At 40.8% G+C, this 17312-nt stretch overlaps 1 protein-coding gene across 3 annotated transcripts in view; it reads left to right on the top strand.

Moving 5' to 3' along the window:
• Positions 1–17312, top strand: part of LOC111871457 (rhophilin-2) — a 326650-nt gene that overhangs the window by 275856 nt on the left and 33482 nt on the right. For all 3 annotated transcript variants that reach the window (XM_023864599.2, XM_023864600.2, XM_023864601.2), the window contains exons 5-6: positions 7696–7773; positions 14021–14145. In XM_023864599.2, coding sequence (XP_023720367.1) covers positions 7696–7773; positions 14021–14145 — 203 coding nt within the window. The remainder of the gene's footprint in view (positions 1–7695; positions 7774–14020; positions 14146–17312) is intronic.

Below are 17312 nucleotides of genomic sequence, written 5' to 3'. Positions count from 1 at the left end.
GTTTACACACGACTTTGTGGGAACTGGCGAGTCAGGATATTTCTGACGAAACCTACGTGCGAATTTTCTGTAAATGTTTTTCCTTGCAATAGTTTCGACAATAAACACACGCTGTTTAATAGTGAACTTCATTTCCACCGTCTGTCGACAGCTGTAAACATTCCACTCCACTTCCACAGCAAGACAAAGACTGACTGTTTAATGCAACCTCGGGTTCCGATTATGCAACCATCGGCGTAGGAGCACTGCAGTCGCGGGGAGGAGTTGCATGCGTTCTGCGGTGGTATGACTCACGGCAAATTGCAGCCGCGGCGCGCACTTGATTGTACGCACTGTAGTTACTAGGCAACGGCTCGGTAAAAACGTTGCCGCTGCAACGAATACACACGCAACAATAGAAGAATTGTGGAACGCATCGTTTTCTGTGCGATCCGTGTCGTGTCGGAGGAAAGTAGGCGAGTAGTCCTAACCAAAACTTGTTTCGTAATAGTGCAGTTTTCCTTCTTTTTGCTTACAACCCTCAGAAGTATATGACTTACTGAATTTTGGTCAAATAGAACAACTTTTTTTTCTGATTTTTCTCATTCGAAAAATAGGTGGGCTCCTTATATTCGTGCTTATACCGTATACTTTAATGATATGTATATATGGACAAACTTTGTAAAGTACAAAGTATCACAGGAAATTTGAGCATTGAAGTAAAGGGTCGACAGAAAGGTAGATTCAAATAAAATATGAACGGAATGTTGGCTATTAGATAAAATATTAGCGAAAGGTTGAGAATGAGACAAGCTCTGTATGCTGCTACAGCGTTTTGGCACATCGATTACGTAATCGAATCCCGCTGTAGTTAAAGCCGCTCAGGAGAATGGTTTCCTGTGTCATTAAGAAACGTTTCTTCCGCGCGAAATCAAAATCTAACTTCCCGTTAGGTTTACGTAGTAGATAGCCAATGATCTGGAGATACGTATGTGAGCTTACCAGAGTAGACCATAGAATTGGTACGATTTTGTATGGGCCATTTTAGCTCTTTCCTTTCATAAGGTCAGTAAAATATGTTTCTGAGATACCAATGAATGTGCATGTGTGTTTCTCTTTTTCACTTTTTCAACTAGCTGACCGCCGGTCACGGTAGCCGAGCGGTCTAAGGCATGTACTGTCTTCGCTCGCTTGGAAACCGGGATCGTGGGTTTGAATCCCACTCAGGGCATAGATGTTTAATTTGTGTGTGTGTGCGTTTTTCTGTGTTTGTGTACAGGTAGAGGCCTTGCGACGAGCTGATCACCCGCCCAAGGAGTCCTACAGAATGTGTAAGATCTAGAAAAACCGAAGTGAACGGAGAAGTTCATGGAGGTAGGCCTAGGCCCACTGGGGCTGTAGTGCCAAAGAAAAAAAAATGCTGACCAAGTTTTACTATGGTTGGTATGAGGATTTTTCAACGTGCTTTTTAATTTCCTAAGATCATCAGTAAAGAGATGGTGGATACACAAACGTGTGAGGTGGGAGCGACACTGGCGCCACTGATACGTGCTAATAGAGCTTTGAAAAAGTGTGCAACTTTGTATGTACACAGTCTGTAGAATGCAAAATCATTACATGACGGGCGCGGGAAAATGGTCGTAGCTTTCGGTGTAACAGTGATAATGAACGAGCAATTGGAACGTGAAATGTGGTATGGAAGTTCTTTATAAACACACCTACACTTTATACAGGGAGTCCAGACGAAAGGTATCCAAAATAAAAAGAAATGTATATCCCGGAAACTGTCATACACGTACCCGGCTTACGCGCATGCGCCAGTTGGTTACCCTCGGCGAGCTCAGTAACGATGTCAATACCACAGGAACAGGTTCAATGGGTGCTTTGCCTACCAGTTGCAATCTCTTACCGCTGTCCAGCGTCGTTTTAGAACGCAATATGGACGTCAGCCTCCTACACAGAAAAGAATTCGGTTCTGGGATAACAAACCGAGGACTGCATGTAGTCTGTTGAGTATAAAATCTCCTGGAAAGACACGGACTTCTGAAGAAAATCTCAGTCGCATTAGAGAGGCATTCCAGCGAAATCTGCTCAATTCGTGCTGCTAGCTTGCAGTTACATACTAATTCCACGTTCAACAATGCACGATGTGCTACACAAAAGCCTCGCCTAAGAGCGAACAAGATTCAAATGATTCATGCACTAGAACCGAGTGACCAAGTGGCACGCAAAAAACTTCGCTGTGGACATGCTAGAAAGAATTGACGCGTCACCCGATTTCCTCCGTTAAGTGTGCGGCTCGGACGAGGTTACGTTCCATGTCAGTGGAGTTGTAAGCAGGTACAACTGCAGGTTTTGGGGCAGTCAAAATCCACATGTCACATGTGGGTTGGAGAGAGACAACTCTAAAGTGAGCATGTGGGACGTCTTAATGCACGACAAGTTGATAGGACCTTTTTCTTTTCGGAAAAGTCTGTGACAGGACATTCGTACTTGGACATGCCGGAGCTGTATGCGCTGCTCCAGTTACCACTTTAAACTATCCTTCAACAAAATGGGGCGCCGCCACAATTCTGCCACCATGTTAGGAATCACCTGAACAGAGAGATGGCTGGGAGATGGATCGTCAGAAATGGACCAATCCCTTGGACGCCTACGTCTCCAGATTTAACCCCATTTCGATTTTTTCTTGTGTGGTTATGTGAAGAACATTGTCTGCCCGGTTAAGATCAATGACCTTCAACACCTGAAAGGCCACATAAGGGGCACTGTGACTACGGTAACACCAAACATGCTTCAAGCAACGTGGAACGAAGTCGAATATCATCTGGATATTTGTCGTGTCGCCAAGGTAGCCCACATTGAAATATATTGACAAAGTTATATACTCAAATTTCCTTTTGTAATGACGTAACCCATAAATGTGTATATTAAATGTTTTCTGAGATATAATTATTTTATTTTGGATACCTTTCATCCGGACACTCTGTATATGAAATAGGGTCATTGTTTTTAAGTCAACATTCACAAACATGTTGACGGTGTTGAACATCGAGTTTTACGGTAGCTTACTAAGTGGGACCATACTCGCCGGATGTTCTTTCACATCTAACAGAAGATCTTTGTCAGTGTGTTCTGTTAGTCTTATTATAAAGAAATGGAGGTAAAGGGTTGCAGCTGTGTAGCACAGACCTGAAACGTCCTTGTGAAAATAGTCATCGAATTTACAGAACATGCTAAGAAATTCGTCTCAGGACTGGAAATAAGGTTTCAAGATTAACCAAAATGAATTCCCGGATGTCAGGCACCTGTAGCTTGGGAACGAAAACTGACATGAGGAACATTTTATTCAATGAAACAGTACTTTTACACAGAATTGTAAAGTTATTGGGTACGAAATACTTCACAGTATCTTCACATCTGTAGCTCTGCATACATCCCACCTGTAGTCCAACTCTTGCCAGACGCGCTGTAACATCTGCAACTGCTGCTGTGATTCATGCTTTGAGTTCTTCCAGCGTATTCACCCTTTGGCCATACACCTGGTCTTTCACATAGCCCAAAGGAAGGAAGTCCAGAAGCGCAAGATCAGGAGATTGAGGGGTACACACAATTGGTTCTCCTCTTCTGTCCATCCACCTGGGAAATTCGCCTTCAATGTTCCACGGAAAATGTGAGTCCAATGAGCAGGCGCACCGTCCGGTGGAAGAGTAAATGGCTGGTGTTGTTGAGCTGCGGAAGAACATACTTTTTCAACATGTGAAGGAATGAATTGCTTGTAATGAGACCCTCGTCAAAGGAAACGGGCGAATGACCCTTTCATATGTTAACGCTCACCACTCTTTAACCCGGTCATGTTCTAAGAGTTCTCTGGGAGGCTCGCTGCCCCATTTAACAAAGTTGTCTGATTGAGGTGTCCTGAGATATGAAAATTTGCATCAGTAAAGGTATTACGATGTAAGGAATGATGGTGTTCCAAATTTTGTGTGCACGTGTATGCCGAAATCTGCGATTCAAATATTTTATCATATTGTCACGTGTTTGCTAGGCAACGCGACAAAAAATTTTGTGGGTTTCGGATTTGAACGGATATTTATTGGATAGTCACTTTTACAGTCGCAAGTACAATTATTCCACATATAAAGCCCTTTAGACATTTCTTCTTAAATATTACAACTTCTTGCACCGCTGTCTTGGCCAAGTGTCTTCTGTTCGGAGCTCAACTGTCCTTTGTCCCTGTCGGATAGGAACTCTTCTGTTCTAAGGTCAAATACAAACTGAACTAGTTTCTTGTCGCAGTTGAGTCATAATTTGCACTCCGACTCAATAGGGAATGCCACGTCGAAGGGTTAACCTAGCCCGCTGCTTCAAACAATTCATGTGTAACGGTGGAAACTCCACTCTTAGGAACTGCTAGCGTTCTGCTTCCTAGCCGCTGTCATGGGAACCTTGGTTGTTGCCTAGGAAATCAACTCTGATCTCCTCAACCATCCCGGCTTTCTGGCGGCACGCCACATTAGAAGTTTATGTGTAACTGGAGTGGTTTTAGACGTAGTCTCTTCCGAAGAATTCTGTGGACGGTCGTTTGAGGCACATATAGCACTGCACTTGCACGGGACATAGACTTCTGCGGACTCCGTCTGAAAGTCTACTTCTCTCAAGCTGCCTTGTTGAGCTTCTCAGCCATAGTTTCATGCCGGTTGGAACTTCGAGAACTTTGAAGTCAGACGGAGATTCTCGAAGGAAGGAGAACAAGAAAGGGAGACAGGGGTGTTCGAAGCTTCTAGATACAGGCGCGCGTCGATCAAGCCGCATGGTTCCCTTCCCGCTCCTCGTTCAGTCACGTGACAACACATATTCTTCATTTGTGAATATTATGTATGATGGACTGGGAATAACGCAATGGAACGCAGTAGCAGCCTGTTCCAAAGGGCTGTCTCAGCGTCAGCCTGGAAGGATTGAATGTACGAGTAAACAGTGTTCCAGCCGTAATTCCAACTCCGTTACCGCTAGACACTGTGACAGAACATACGCAATTCAGACTTTTATTGGCAAGACTAGGCATAGAATCAGTATGAAGGTTCATAGAACCATCGGACACTGAAATATGATCATGAGTCCCACAAGACTTGGAACCAAGAATCACTGTACTGGCGAGGACCATATGAAAGTATAGGTGAGGGTACGTGCATAAAAGCGAACACTGGGTCAATTCGTACGCTTGGTGTGTGGTATTCAGTTTATGTTGTGAGCGGTAACGAGTCTAATTTGCATCCTGGAAAGCAGAGTGCTAAGCAGGCGTCGGATATGCCGACCGAAGTTTAAAATGAACATCCGTAATCCCTACAGGCCAGTGGCAGAGTAGGATATTTAAATATTCCATGGCCATTTCCGCCCAGACCTCGTTCTCGCATATTGCATTCCACTTTACATAGCCGTCGCACTTGATACAGCTTGGTAAGCTAGATAGCTCAGTAATTTTGTGTAGACATTTATATGAAAAGCTACCACGAGCCTCCATCTAGTGCCGAGGTCAAGAAAGGTGGAGCTGTGCTTCCTGTCCCTCATATGTCTTCATGGTATAGTGTTTAATGAAATAAGCACACGGACAACTTTACCTTACTCGTGTAATCCTGTACAGTTTTTAAATTTCTGTTAATTTTTTTCGCACAGTGAGTAGGTTAGTGTTAAGTAACTCGAGTTTGATTCTCAGTAGGGTCAATGAAAGTTTTTTTTTTCTTTTTCTAAGCCAGCGCGTCCAGAACATCTTGGGGTACACCCAACATCCTATTGAAGGAGCGCCGTGGGTTTTTTCACGGGAGTTATAGTGACCGAATTATAAAAGCAGACCATTCACTTCAATTTGATGACGGGGTTAAAATTCGTGGAGTTATGCCTCCATCTCACCCACGAGTCTTTCTGGCGCGGTGCATAAATTAAGCGCAGAAAGTCTTTATTTACTTCATTAAGAGCGGAGATACCCTTACTTTATAAATTTTATCTATTTGTGACCATTGTTACTTCCACTGATAACGATGCAGACTGGGAATACGTTGTCATTTTTCAAAGGCTTTCATTGGAAAGTCAGTGTAATTCATAATCCGTGTATATGTTATCCATAGTTATTCGGTGGTGCATAAGGACGAATAAAGAACGAGCCCATACCTCACTGAATGAAGACTGCGTACATGTATAGAAACTGTTTACTTTTATACGTTGTTGCTAGGTCTTTATTTGTTAGAAAAACAGACATATTCATACAATTTCCAGCAGACTAGAAATTCCTGCGTAGTCACACGAAAACAAACTATGACTGGAACATTCTGTTGCATTGCGATATATATAGGCCTACAGGAAACTGATGCAGAGGATGGGAATTTTAACTAATGGTAGTTCCGGAGCTGTTTTCATTGTTACTCTGTGTATAATTTTCCAGAACGTCGCAGTTGTTAATTAGGCGTTTTCATTTTGCCGTATACACTGTCCTCCAGTTCGGAATGCTATTGACGGTTATCAGGGCTACAATGTAGGCCTGTACAGTATTGCAACTTGTAAACCGAACTGCAGGATATCTTCTGGCACACAAGAAAGAGTACTTCATCGTGATTCAAGGGAAATAAGTTGTGGGAAGAACATATGACGCTTTCTTTCAGATGATTCAGTCACCACGGGTGAGGATAGAGGAAACTATGAAATAGGACCAGTACAATTCAATAATACATCTGTATGCGTGACTTACAATACCTACAGTTAGTACAGATTCCACAAATTTCCCAGATATAACAAAGATTCGCACAGTCGCCATGTTTATAGTAGTTAATACACGACTACAAGTAAATATTAACACAAAATTTACGTTTATGTTTGTTATTTATTCCCGTACGAAGTGGATATATTACCTTCCTCAGGTGAGGGGGTGAAGACACCTACTCAGTTGGGTCCCTTAGAAAGAGCTAACCTCAATCACTGGACAGCCCCTGTCAGATTCACACAGCTATTTAATCACATCTGACGAAGCTACTTCGGCAGGAGATAACAAGAAAAGCCAAAACCTCAATAATTCTGAGTGAATTATTTTAGCTAAATGATATCATTCTGACTTTATTAAAAATTTAGAATACTTGAAGTGTTGATTTGTGTCTTCACGTGTTATTTTCTTGATTATATTGATGCCAGTTCTATTTTTTTCTCAAATTTCCTACTGTGTAGGCCTCCACAGAATAGAATGATACAGCAGTTATGAAGTAACAGACACACAGTATACTGAATAAGACTTTATCTCGTTTTCTCAGTTCTTCAAAGTTAATGTTAGGATAGTACATTGACGTAGGCAATATCACTTCCTTTTCAATCCATCCTACTTAACCACACACAATTATATTCTTATTCTCATTTTGATGCTAAATAGCGTCTTTAGTGGAAGCAGCATAATTAAATAATCCAAGATCCAAGCAGTACTTTTTAAGAATAACCCAGCAACATTGACTGTTAAGACTAGCTTCACTATTCCGACATTGTGTCATTGACATTGATGATACAAAGGACAATTTACCTTATTATAAATATAATTGTGGATTGAAGGCCCTAGCATGTAAAGCTACGTTCCCAGGATCTCATTGTTTCACTTACCAGTGATGATGTGCAGTATATGACATGCACAGAACGATAATGTCGAAGAATGTCTTCACTGTAGATAATTTTGTCTTATAATTACAGGACTTCATTTTGGAACACTATAGCGAGGATGGAAGTCGGTATGAAGATTCCATTGCTGAGTTCATGGACATTCGACAGGTAAGTGCTTGCATGAGGATTATTGGAAATGTAGGTTTTAGAATTCTCATAAACGTGGTTATTCAGGAGTATAATTTACAACTAACCCAACCTAAACTTCTAGTACACCATAAAGTTATTTTATGAAAAGCAATCCATATAGTCTATAATTAAAACAAAAAAAAACAATATACATTTGTCCCTCAGTTTACAGTGCCATCAATTAACGAAATTTCGTGTAACGACTTACTTGTATGGTCCCACTGTATATCCGTGGCGACTCTGTAAACAACGATCGTTTCTGTGAAATGGCTCGATAAACACGTTCCTGTTGCAAACAATACTTAAGCAACAAAGAGTTACTGTTGGAAACGGGGTGTTTCTACGTGGTCCGTGCTGAGCTGTTATAAGCAAGAGACAAAGTTGGTGACTTTGACTTAGACTTGGTTGTTGTTTTGCATGGAAGGCTATGAAGATAGAACCTCAGCACGTGAAGCAGAAGAATCCCCGTTGTGAGAAGCAGTTGCCATGGAATGGCTGATGAAGACAGAGCTGGTAGGAAAAGGCATAACGGGTGCTGTGGTGATTTGTGAATTGTGAAGAATAGCGGCGGCGCTGTAATTACTTGTACCTACGATTCATGAGTGTACAAGTGATTAGTAAATAGATTCACCAGTCCAAACCCCGTCTGTAGTCACTCTATATACATGCTAAGTAGTCAGAAGTGACTAGATTGGAATCACACTCTGGTACGTGACGTGGAGAAGCTATATCGCCACCCTGTGGAAGTGCAATAGATGAAGGAATGCCTGCTGGGCGAAGTGAAGGCTGAAGTGAAAAACAAACCAGACAAACTCGGACGCCAGTATAAGGGAAATGAGAGCCGGACAAGAACTCCTGAAGAGGAAATGCTGGCCAAGATGGAAGCTCATCACGAAAAGATGATGACAAAGATGGACTCCCAGCTAGAGAAAATGGAGGCCTGTCTAGTAAAGACGGAGGCCACAGACTCGGAGGCAAATCCAGAAGAAATAGAGGCTGAGGCGAAGCATGAGGAGGTCCCTAAGGAAGAGGCCGCAGTGTAAACTTTTGGAGCACTGAAGAAGCAGTATAGGGACCAGCGTCTAGTCATAAGGTGCCGCAGTCAGCCGAAGAAACAGACCTAGGGCAGTGGTGTGTCCCGGAAGGAGTTGGCCTCTGCCCGAGAACGGTTAACACGCTGTGCCATTCCTGCACGGCGTAATGGATTGCCAGGGCCGAGGCTGTACCAAGAACCTGGAAAGGGCAGACATTCGGGAAGAGATTCGGGAGAAACCGGAATGGAACAACGGCATAAAGAACCGAAACTTAAAGGAGTGGCTACGTCTTCGAAGCGAGAGGACATCCCTCAGGATCTTCGGGAAAAACATTTTATGGCACCCAAAGGTTCATTACCGTGTTCACAAGAGCCCTCCACTGGTCCCTATCCTGAGCCAGATCAATCCAATCCATACCATCCCATCCTATCTCTCTAAGATCTGTTTTAATATTGTCCACTCACCTACACCTTGGTCTTCCCAGTGGTCTCTTTCCTTCTGGCTTTCCCATCAATATCCTATATGCATTCCTTGTATCCCCCATTCGTGCTACATGACCTGCCCACCTCATCCTCCTTGACTTGATCATTCTAATTATATACTTGGAGAAGAGTACAAGTTATGAAGCTCCTCATGATGCAGTTTTCTCCAGCCTCCCGTCACTTCACCTCATAGTCACACCCACAAGTGACAATGTGTTTACATCAAACATCCCAAAACTTTGGCAAATCAGAGCACGCATAAGTGTATTCAGCAGGCCTTAGCTAAATGGCAGTGTTGTTTTGTGCAGGTTTGGAGCTCAGCTAGCTTGGGTTTCAGTCCTGGGATCAGTGTTTGTTGTGCAGTGCTTGTGGAAACAGCACTCTTCGATACTTAAGAGTTTTTAATATAAAATTGAAATAAGATCAATATCAGTGGCCCCTAAAATGAATGAAAAGGAATACCAGAAAGCGAGAAAAACATCTAATATTCAAATTATGCTGGAAATTATTGAAGAGCATGAAGGGTGTAGAATACGACCTGACCCAATCCACCATTTCCACAATCATTCTACAGAAGGCCTAATTAAAAACAGTGAGTGTGAAAGATGCCTTGGCCAGAATTTTTGAAGGTGGGAAAATTATTGGAAATTAGGAGACTTCTTTTGATATGGACTTCTGAATAGCGAATGCAAGATAGATCTATAAGATCCAATTTCAATTGTAACAGAGCTAGAGAGATTTTGTAGACTTGAAGCATGAATCACCTCAGTCCTCTGGTTCACAATTTTAAGAATTTTAGGCTAGTAGGAGGTGGTTCTAAAAATCTAAGAGATAACCAAAATAAAAATTAAGGTTAGGCATAATGAGACTACCAGTGCAGATAAGAAAGGGGAACAGAAATTGAAGGCTGAATTTGGAGAATTGATGCAGGAGGAAGGCCATCTTCCTCAACAAATGTTCAATATTAATGAGACTGACATCTTCTAGAAGAAGATGCCCAGGAGAACATAAATCTCCCAGGATGAAATTACTTTGCAAGGCCAAAAGCCTCTGAAGGACAGGCTAATCTTGTTGTTTAATTATAATGCTTCAGGAGATTTTAAGTTGAAGCCCATGCGTATGTACCATTTTGACAATGCCAGGGTCTTGAAGCAACAGAAACTCATCATCTCTGAAACTGAAGGTGTTTTGGAGTTCAGCAGTAAGTCATGGATCACTAGGCAGTATTTTATGAATAGGATTCTGAAGTTATTTTAGCCCCTCTGTGAAGTCATACCTGACTAAGAAGAAGATGCTCCTGGAAAATACATCTGGCCATGACTCTGAGCTTGCTTCCTCTTTGATTTCTAAATTTCCCTCTATCCAATTGAAGTTCTTGCCACCCAGCTCCACATCTTTGACCTAGCCTATGTATCAACCAATCATTATAGATTTCAAGAGGATGCACACCAAGAAAGTTATCCACAAATGACATAAAGCAATATCAGGTGGCAGTGCTATAACATTGAAGGAATTCTGGAAAACAAAATGTAACATTCTGGAGGCTGCAAGGAACACTGTGGCAGCATGGAAAGAGGTGTCAGTGCACTTCTTGAGTACTGCATGGAAACATCTTCAGCCAGCAATGCAACAAAATTTTAGGGATTTTAAGGTTTTTCTTTTGTTGAAACTGGCCTGCTTGGAGAATTAATGAGGCTTGAAGTGAACCACATATCTCACCACTAAGGATCTGCAAGAATTGGACAGCTTCATTTAACATAATAGTGGAAAGGAGCAATGAAACCAATATGGCAGGATGTTCACTTATGAGATCAAAAAACTTTGAACTGTTTGGTACACAATGAAGAGAATGCTATCCAGACATCCAGCCACAGGGCAAACTGAACTGTTACTCTGCATTTTTCAGGAAAAATGGATTTCCTGCTTCCAGAAGTTTTTAATGGAGAAGAGAAAGTCAGCACAGCAGGTAGTTCTTGATGACACTTCCATCAGAAAGGGACCAAAATTAGAGTTATCAGCAGCTCAAGCCAGCACCACTAATGATCCCTGAATTTTTATTTTATGATCTATTTGTTCATTATTTATCTTCGTTTCCATTAATATTAATGCAAGAGTATGTTTTTATAATGTTTATTTGTTAAAACTACATGATAAAATATTATAAGCTATACTTTTAAATTGGAAAAGCTAACTTTTGATCGTCTTGGAGTGAATTAAGCCTTTGTCATCTATGTCTCATATTTTATTTATTACTGTTACATTTAACAATGGTTTTTGTGGAAGCAATTAATATTGCCAATGCAGGGACCAGTGTATAATAAAATGCAGATAATACAGCAAAATGCAATAAGAATTATCAGATAACATGAAAACATGTTCAGAATCCAGAAAATAAAACCTTAGGAGCATGGATCCTAAGAAAGTTACAGGCTACATTCTGTGATGAGTAGTGAAAGGAATGAAAAGTGGCTTCAAGCAATATACAGTCTTTGTTCAAGATGTCAGGATTTCTGCAAATTTCAGTACCAGCAGAATTACGTCTAACAGGCGGATTAATTTCGAAGTGATGATGTACCTTAAAATGGAGTAATCTTTCTTTATAGCTGTAGGTGTCCATGAATGAACAGAATCCATAAAGGGTGAGAGGCAAATTTTATTTTTAAATAACTAATATGCTTTCGTATATATTAAGTTTGGACTACAGGCAATGATGATGGTGATTATGGTGAACACTGTATGGAGCACCTATGGTGTTCCAAACTTTAGGCTGTGTTTGATACGGGACAGTGGAAAATATTGACGGCAATATTGTACAATTCCATTGTATGTGCGTAACACAGTCTGAAAGATGAGTCATTTCAAAATTAAGCAAAACTTGTCCATACATACACATATGTATGCTAGTACAGACACAAGACTTGTCATTTTTTTATTTCTGTCACTATATAGAAATCCTTGTTGCTAGCAGTTAAGGATAGGACCCCTTCCATGGCTAATTCTGCCAGTGATTGCATGTTGTAGTGGTTCAGTTCCTGACTTGTGAATTAACCCCTTCAGACCTGAATTTTTTCTGGAGGAAGGAAAATTTTTTTTATGCTCTAATGCTCTTAGGTGATTTTTTAATGATTTTAGAAGCAAGATTTATAAAAATATATGTACCCGTTTTCAAAATATACTTGGTACACAATTGTGTACACTGGGTCTCAATCAACACTGAAATCATTGTAGACAATTGATACCAATAGGATTGTGATATGAAATAGTGAATATCAGGTTTTCTTTTTGAACATTCAACAATACTGATAGAAAATCAATCCTGTATAAATGAAGGTTAGGAGGTGGAGTGGATGGCTAATTATCCATGTATTGCATTGGTGATGGTGACTGATCCCATGCCAGTTTTTACAGTGTGCAGAAATTCTCAGTAAATAAAGTCATCACACTTCAAGATTGTTACCTGAGAGCTTGAAAATTACTTTAGAAATGAATATTACAAGACTCTTAAAATAAGATTCTTTTAAAAGTATCAGAGAGGTCTGGAAGGAGGACCATATAGCAGTGGTTCAAGAATTCATACTTCTTAGATCATAGTAACGCCACATAATAATTGCGTTTTGGTTATGAAATGTTAAACAGTTCCATTCAGTGTGACTGGTGAAGATTTTTCTCATTTCAATTATTTATGCCCTTGCATGTTTCGGTCTTCAGGGACCATCATTAGAGTGACACCTTTACATCAATACAGTTGGAAGCTACTATTATAAAATATGTTGTGAAAGTTAAAATGTATACATATAAAGTAATATACAATTGGGTACAAAATCTAAAGTCTTTACAACTACAGCAACCGTATTTATAATTGGTTTGTTAAGACTCTATTTGAATTCGTAAACCAAGCAAGTTCATGTCGTTCCTCTTATTATTTCTCTTGACGGGGACGACAGGAACCTGCTTGGTTTACAAATTCAAATAGAATCTTAACAAACCAACTATAAATATTTTAAATTATTGGAACAGCCGCTGTAGTTGTAAAGACTTTGGATTTTATACCCAACTGTATATTATTTTTTTTGTATACATTTTAACTTTCAGAACATATATTGTAATAGTAGCCTCCAACTCTATTGATGCAAAGGTGCCCCTCTGATGATGATCTCTGAAGACCGAAACATGTAAGGGCATGAATAATTGAAGTAAGAAAAATCTTCCCCAGTCACACTGGATGGAACTGTTTAACTTCTCATGATATTGTTAGTGTGACGGATTAGAATGAAAGAAATCAAACTGCTTTTAGGTGTTTATACAGGAAGTGAGTTGCACTTGTGCCAGTAATAAACCATACCAATAGTTGAGTCACGTTCATTGCTGTGAGGTAGTAATAAAGAAATAAACAACAGTGGAAAAGAAGAGGTGAAATTTACCATTTTCACTTTCACTGTGATGTAGGAAAGATCAGTTCCATGAAGTGGTATGGAAATCCTAAGTTGTGTGGTTAGTCAAGCATGAAATTCATCTGGGGTCTGAACCAGACTGTCCTGAAAAGCTGAAAGTAGCTTCAATTTTAAGAATTAGTAAATTAACTAATTTCTGAGAATTAACTCACTTTGTATATTTTGTATGGGATCAGACCATGAACTTGACAAGCAGTTAATTGTGTACAGACATATAATTTCTTAAAGTTCTCTAGGAAATGTTAACCTCTATGTCCAGGCAATGCGGACTCCACTGCGAGACAGTTCAGGTGTGGCGCTGTTATTCCAGTATTACAATCAGCTCTACTTTGTAGAGAGAAGGTTTTTCCCTCCTGATCGGAGTCTTGGCATCTATTATGAATGGCAAGTAGTATTATTGATTTTATGACTATTTAGTAGTGGATTGTATCAACTGTAGAACTATTTAGTGCCTTATGAAATGTAAAGACTATTATAAATTGGAAGAAATGTTGGAGAAAGTGATCATGCTTTGTTTCAAGGTAACAGACATCCTGCAATTTGTCTGAGGTTCTTAGGAAAGAAATACGCGAAACCTCAGTGGAATACAATGGTCAAGATGCAAATCAGGCATTTCCCAAGTGAAAATCACCAACATTATTAGAGAGAAAAGTACTGTTGGTTACTCGGCACTCTAGCCATGGTAGAGGGGTCATACCATCTCCTGTGGAGCTGGGGGAGCAGTCTTATCAGCTTACATCAGCGTGGGTACTACCAGTTTGGAATGTATCGTCATGGAGTGTGGTCTTGTGTATCTACTCCTGGTCTCTGTAAGCAATGTTTTCCACTTGGGGAGTAGCTCTGAATGTCACCACAACAAGCTACAGCTTCATGTGCTCCACAACAGCGTTTACCTTTCTGCGCGGCTAAAGTTACAAGGCACTAACTATAGATGAGACATGTATTCAGTTGTAGACTACATTTGCAAATAAAAGGAGAAAACAGACTAATTGTTCACTTTCATGACTTATTTTTAAGCTGTAACAGTTTTACTTGAAGCTGAGAGATAGTGCAGCTATTAACACATTGAAACTTTGAATAGGATTAGACATTCAGTGATTTTATATTTTGTATGTAACAATCTGTGCACACATCAATAGAAACACCGAGCTGTTCTTGTCAAGTAGGGTTCAAGAGGGCTCAAGTTGTCATCCCCAAATTGTCATGGGTAGACATGCTTCCCAAAGTTGGGGTGGGAATGGAGATACCTAGTGATATATAATGAAACCAGTAGTAACTGCAGTAACTAAAGAAATAGAATGGAACTTGGAATGAAAATGTCTGGGAAGTACAGGGTTGAAACAGACAGACACTGGCTCATGATGGGTAGCAAACTGTATGAAAGAGAATTCACGAGAGAGCACAAGAAAAGCAGAACAATATAATATAGATGCAAAATAAGGCTAATACCAAAATATAGTATGCAGTTCAAAATTTGAAGAACAAAGATTGCAAAATAATATATTGTAGGCAATGGAAAGGCAAGGCTTTTTCATACCACAGAGATAGAGGTGACCAGTGACTAAAGGGTGCTTAGAAAAATTGAGCCAAGAATGGCTCAGTTTCTCTTGAACTCTTTTCTGATGATATATTTTCTTTCCTCATAAATTGCTGTTCCTAGTGCAGTTGCTAATGAATTTAATGTTAACTGGATTCACTGAAGTGAATCTTTCGACCTCTGAAACTGTCAGAAGTCAGGAAGGATTTAAGGTGGTAAGCTGGGTGCTGGAACACCTCGTTCATTTTTCAGACTGAAATTAATAAACAACAACAAAAAAAAACTTCACACTGCACATGTTCCATAAAATGCTGGGAAATTCTTGAGTAGCTGCAGAATTGGCAGCTCCTTAAGAAGGGCTCAGCTCCATGAGTAAGTAAGTAAGTAGTTTTGCACAGTATGAGTTGTATCATCTTCCATTGAAAATAGGACTAGAGAAGTTAACATAATGTCTTTTGTATTTTAAACAGAACCCCAGTGTGTCACTTCACACAGATGTTTTACTTTTTCAACAATAATAAAGTAACGAAATAAGAAAGCAAACGGTCTGCCATAATGGTCTGACTAATATGAAAGATAATGACTTTGCCACACAATTTTTAATGAATAAATCAATTTCAAAATGAAACTGAGCTTCTATAAATATAACCCTGAGTTACAGAATTCTTATAAGAATATACCAACAATTTCTCTCATAATTAACATCACAAATGTAGGGAACTGTCTGTCACTGGATTTCAGATGTGGAATATACGAGTTGTGGGGTTCTTAATGTGTAGTCTTGTCATTACTCCGATGACAACCCACTTCTTCGGAACAGTTTTTTGGTCCTAAAAAGGACCGAGGTTGCTGAGATGTTTGATCAGAGAGGTAGCGCGGCGTGCGCCGGTAAGGAGAGAGACTAGTTGCAGTGAGTGGCTGGCCCCAGTGCGGCCGTGGCTGGAGGTTGCTTGATCGCAGTGCAGCGGCTGCTGGTGAAAGGCTAGTCGTTGAGTGCGGTCGTAGGAGTCATGAGGCAGTGGCTACGCCAGATGTCGAGTGGGTCAGACAGTAACACGACCACCGGCGAGTCCAGGCGCGGTGCCCCAGTGAGTCGGGTGTGAGAGAGCCGGAGGGCCGAGGCAGTTGTGCCTGGCGCAGCCTGCCGATGCCTCCGAAGACCGAGCGCTGGCAATGAAGCCTGCTGGCTGGTGTTGCTTGATCGTAGACTGAAGTCAACTAATGATCTGCTGTTGGAGCTGCCCATTTTTATACACTGCTCGGTGGGCGGAGCGAAACTCGAAATTGAGGAGGAAGAATTGATTGGCTAGCGAGCGTAATGATGTAGTGCGGGCTAGCAGCGAGCGCAGTATAAATGCGAACGTTTGGAGCAATTTGATTGGTTAGCGCGCGTGATGGTGAAAGGTGATGTGAAGAGCGAGCGTTGCAGAAATGCGTGATAATGTGGGATGTTCCCACAGAGTAATTATTATTGTAATGAGTGAAATAATTGGGAACTCCAGTGACTAGGATTCCTGTAGCTAAAGGTAACAGGTAAGAATGATAAACTTCTGGATTATTATAGCTTTAGGCAGGGAGATTGCTTGTTAGTGATCATTCTGTCATAATTCTCACTTCCAAATAGGAGTATGATTAGAACATGCATACTAAACGCTTCTCTGTCTGCAGAATATGCCTGAAGCTTACTTATGCCTGCAAAGTTATGAAGACAACGAACTTTAAATTAGTATAGTCAGTATAGGAACTGGCTATGGGCTGGACAACCAAGGGGATGAATTTCAAGTCCTGATAGGGTCAGGAATTTTCTCTTCTCCATGACATCCACACTGGCTCTGGGGCCCACCCAGCATCCTATCCAATGGGTACTGGGAGTAAAGACACTGGGGAATGAAGCTGAACATTCACCTCCAACTAGTGCCGAGGTCAAAAAATGTGGGCCTATACATCCACTCCCCCATACACCTCAATGGTGTAGTGCTTAATTAGTTAAGTGCAGAGACATCTTTACCTTCAC

Source organism: Cryptotermes secundus, unplaced genomic scaffold, assembly GCF_002891405.2.
Source record: "Cryptotermes secundus unplaced genomic scaffold, Csec_1.0 scaffold434, whole genome shotgun sequence".
NCBI lineage: Eukaryota > Metazoa > Arthropoda > Insecta > Blattodea > Kalotermitidae > Cryptotermes > Cryptotermes secundus.
Note: the sequence above shows the minus strand (reverse complement) of the source record. Positions and strands in the feature narration are given on the sequence as shown.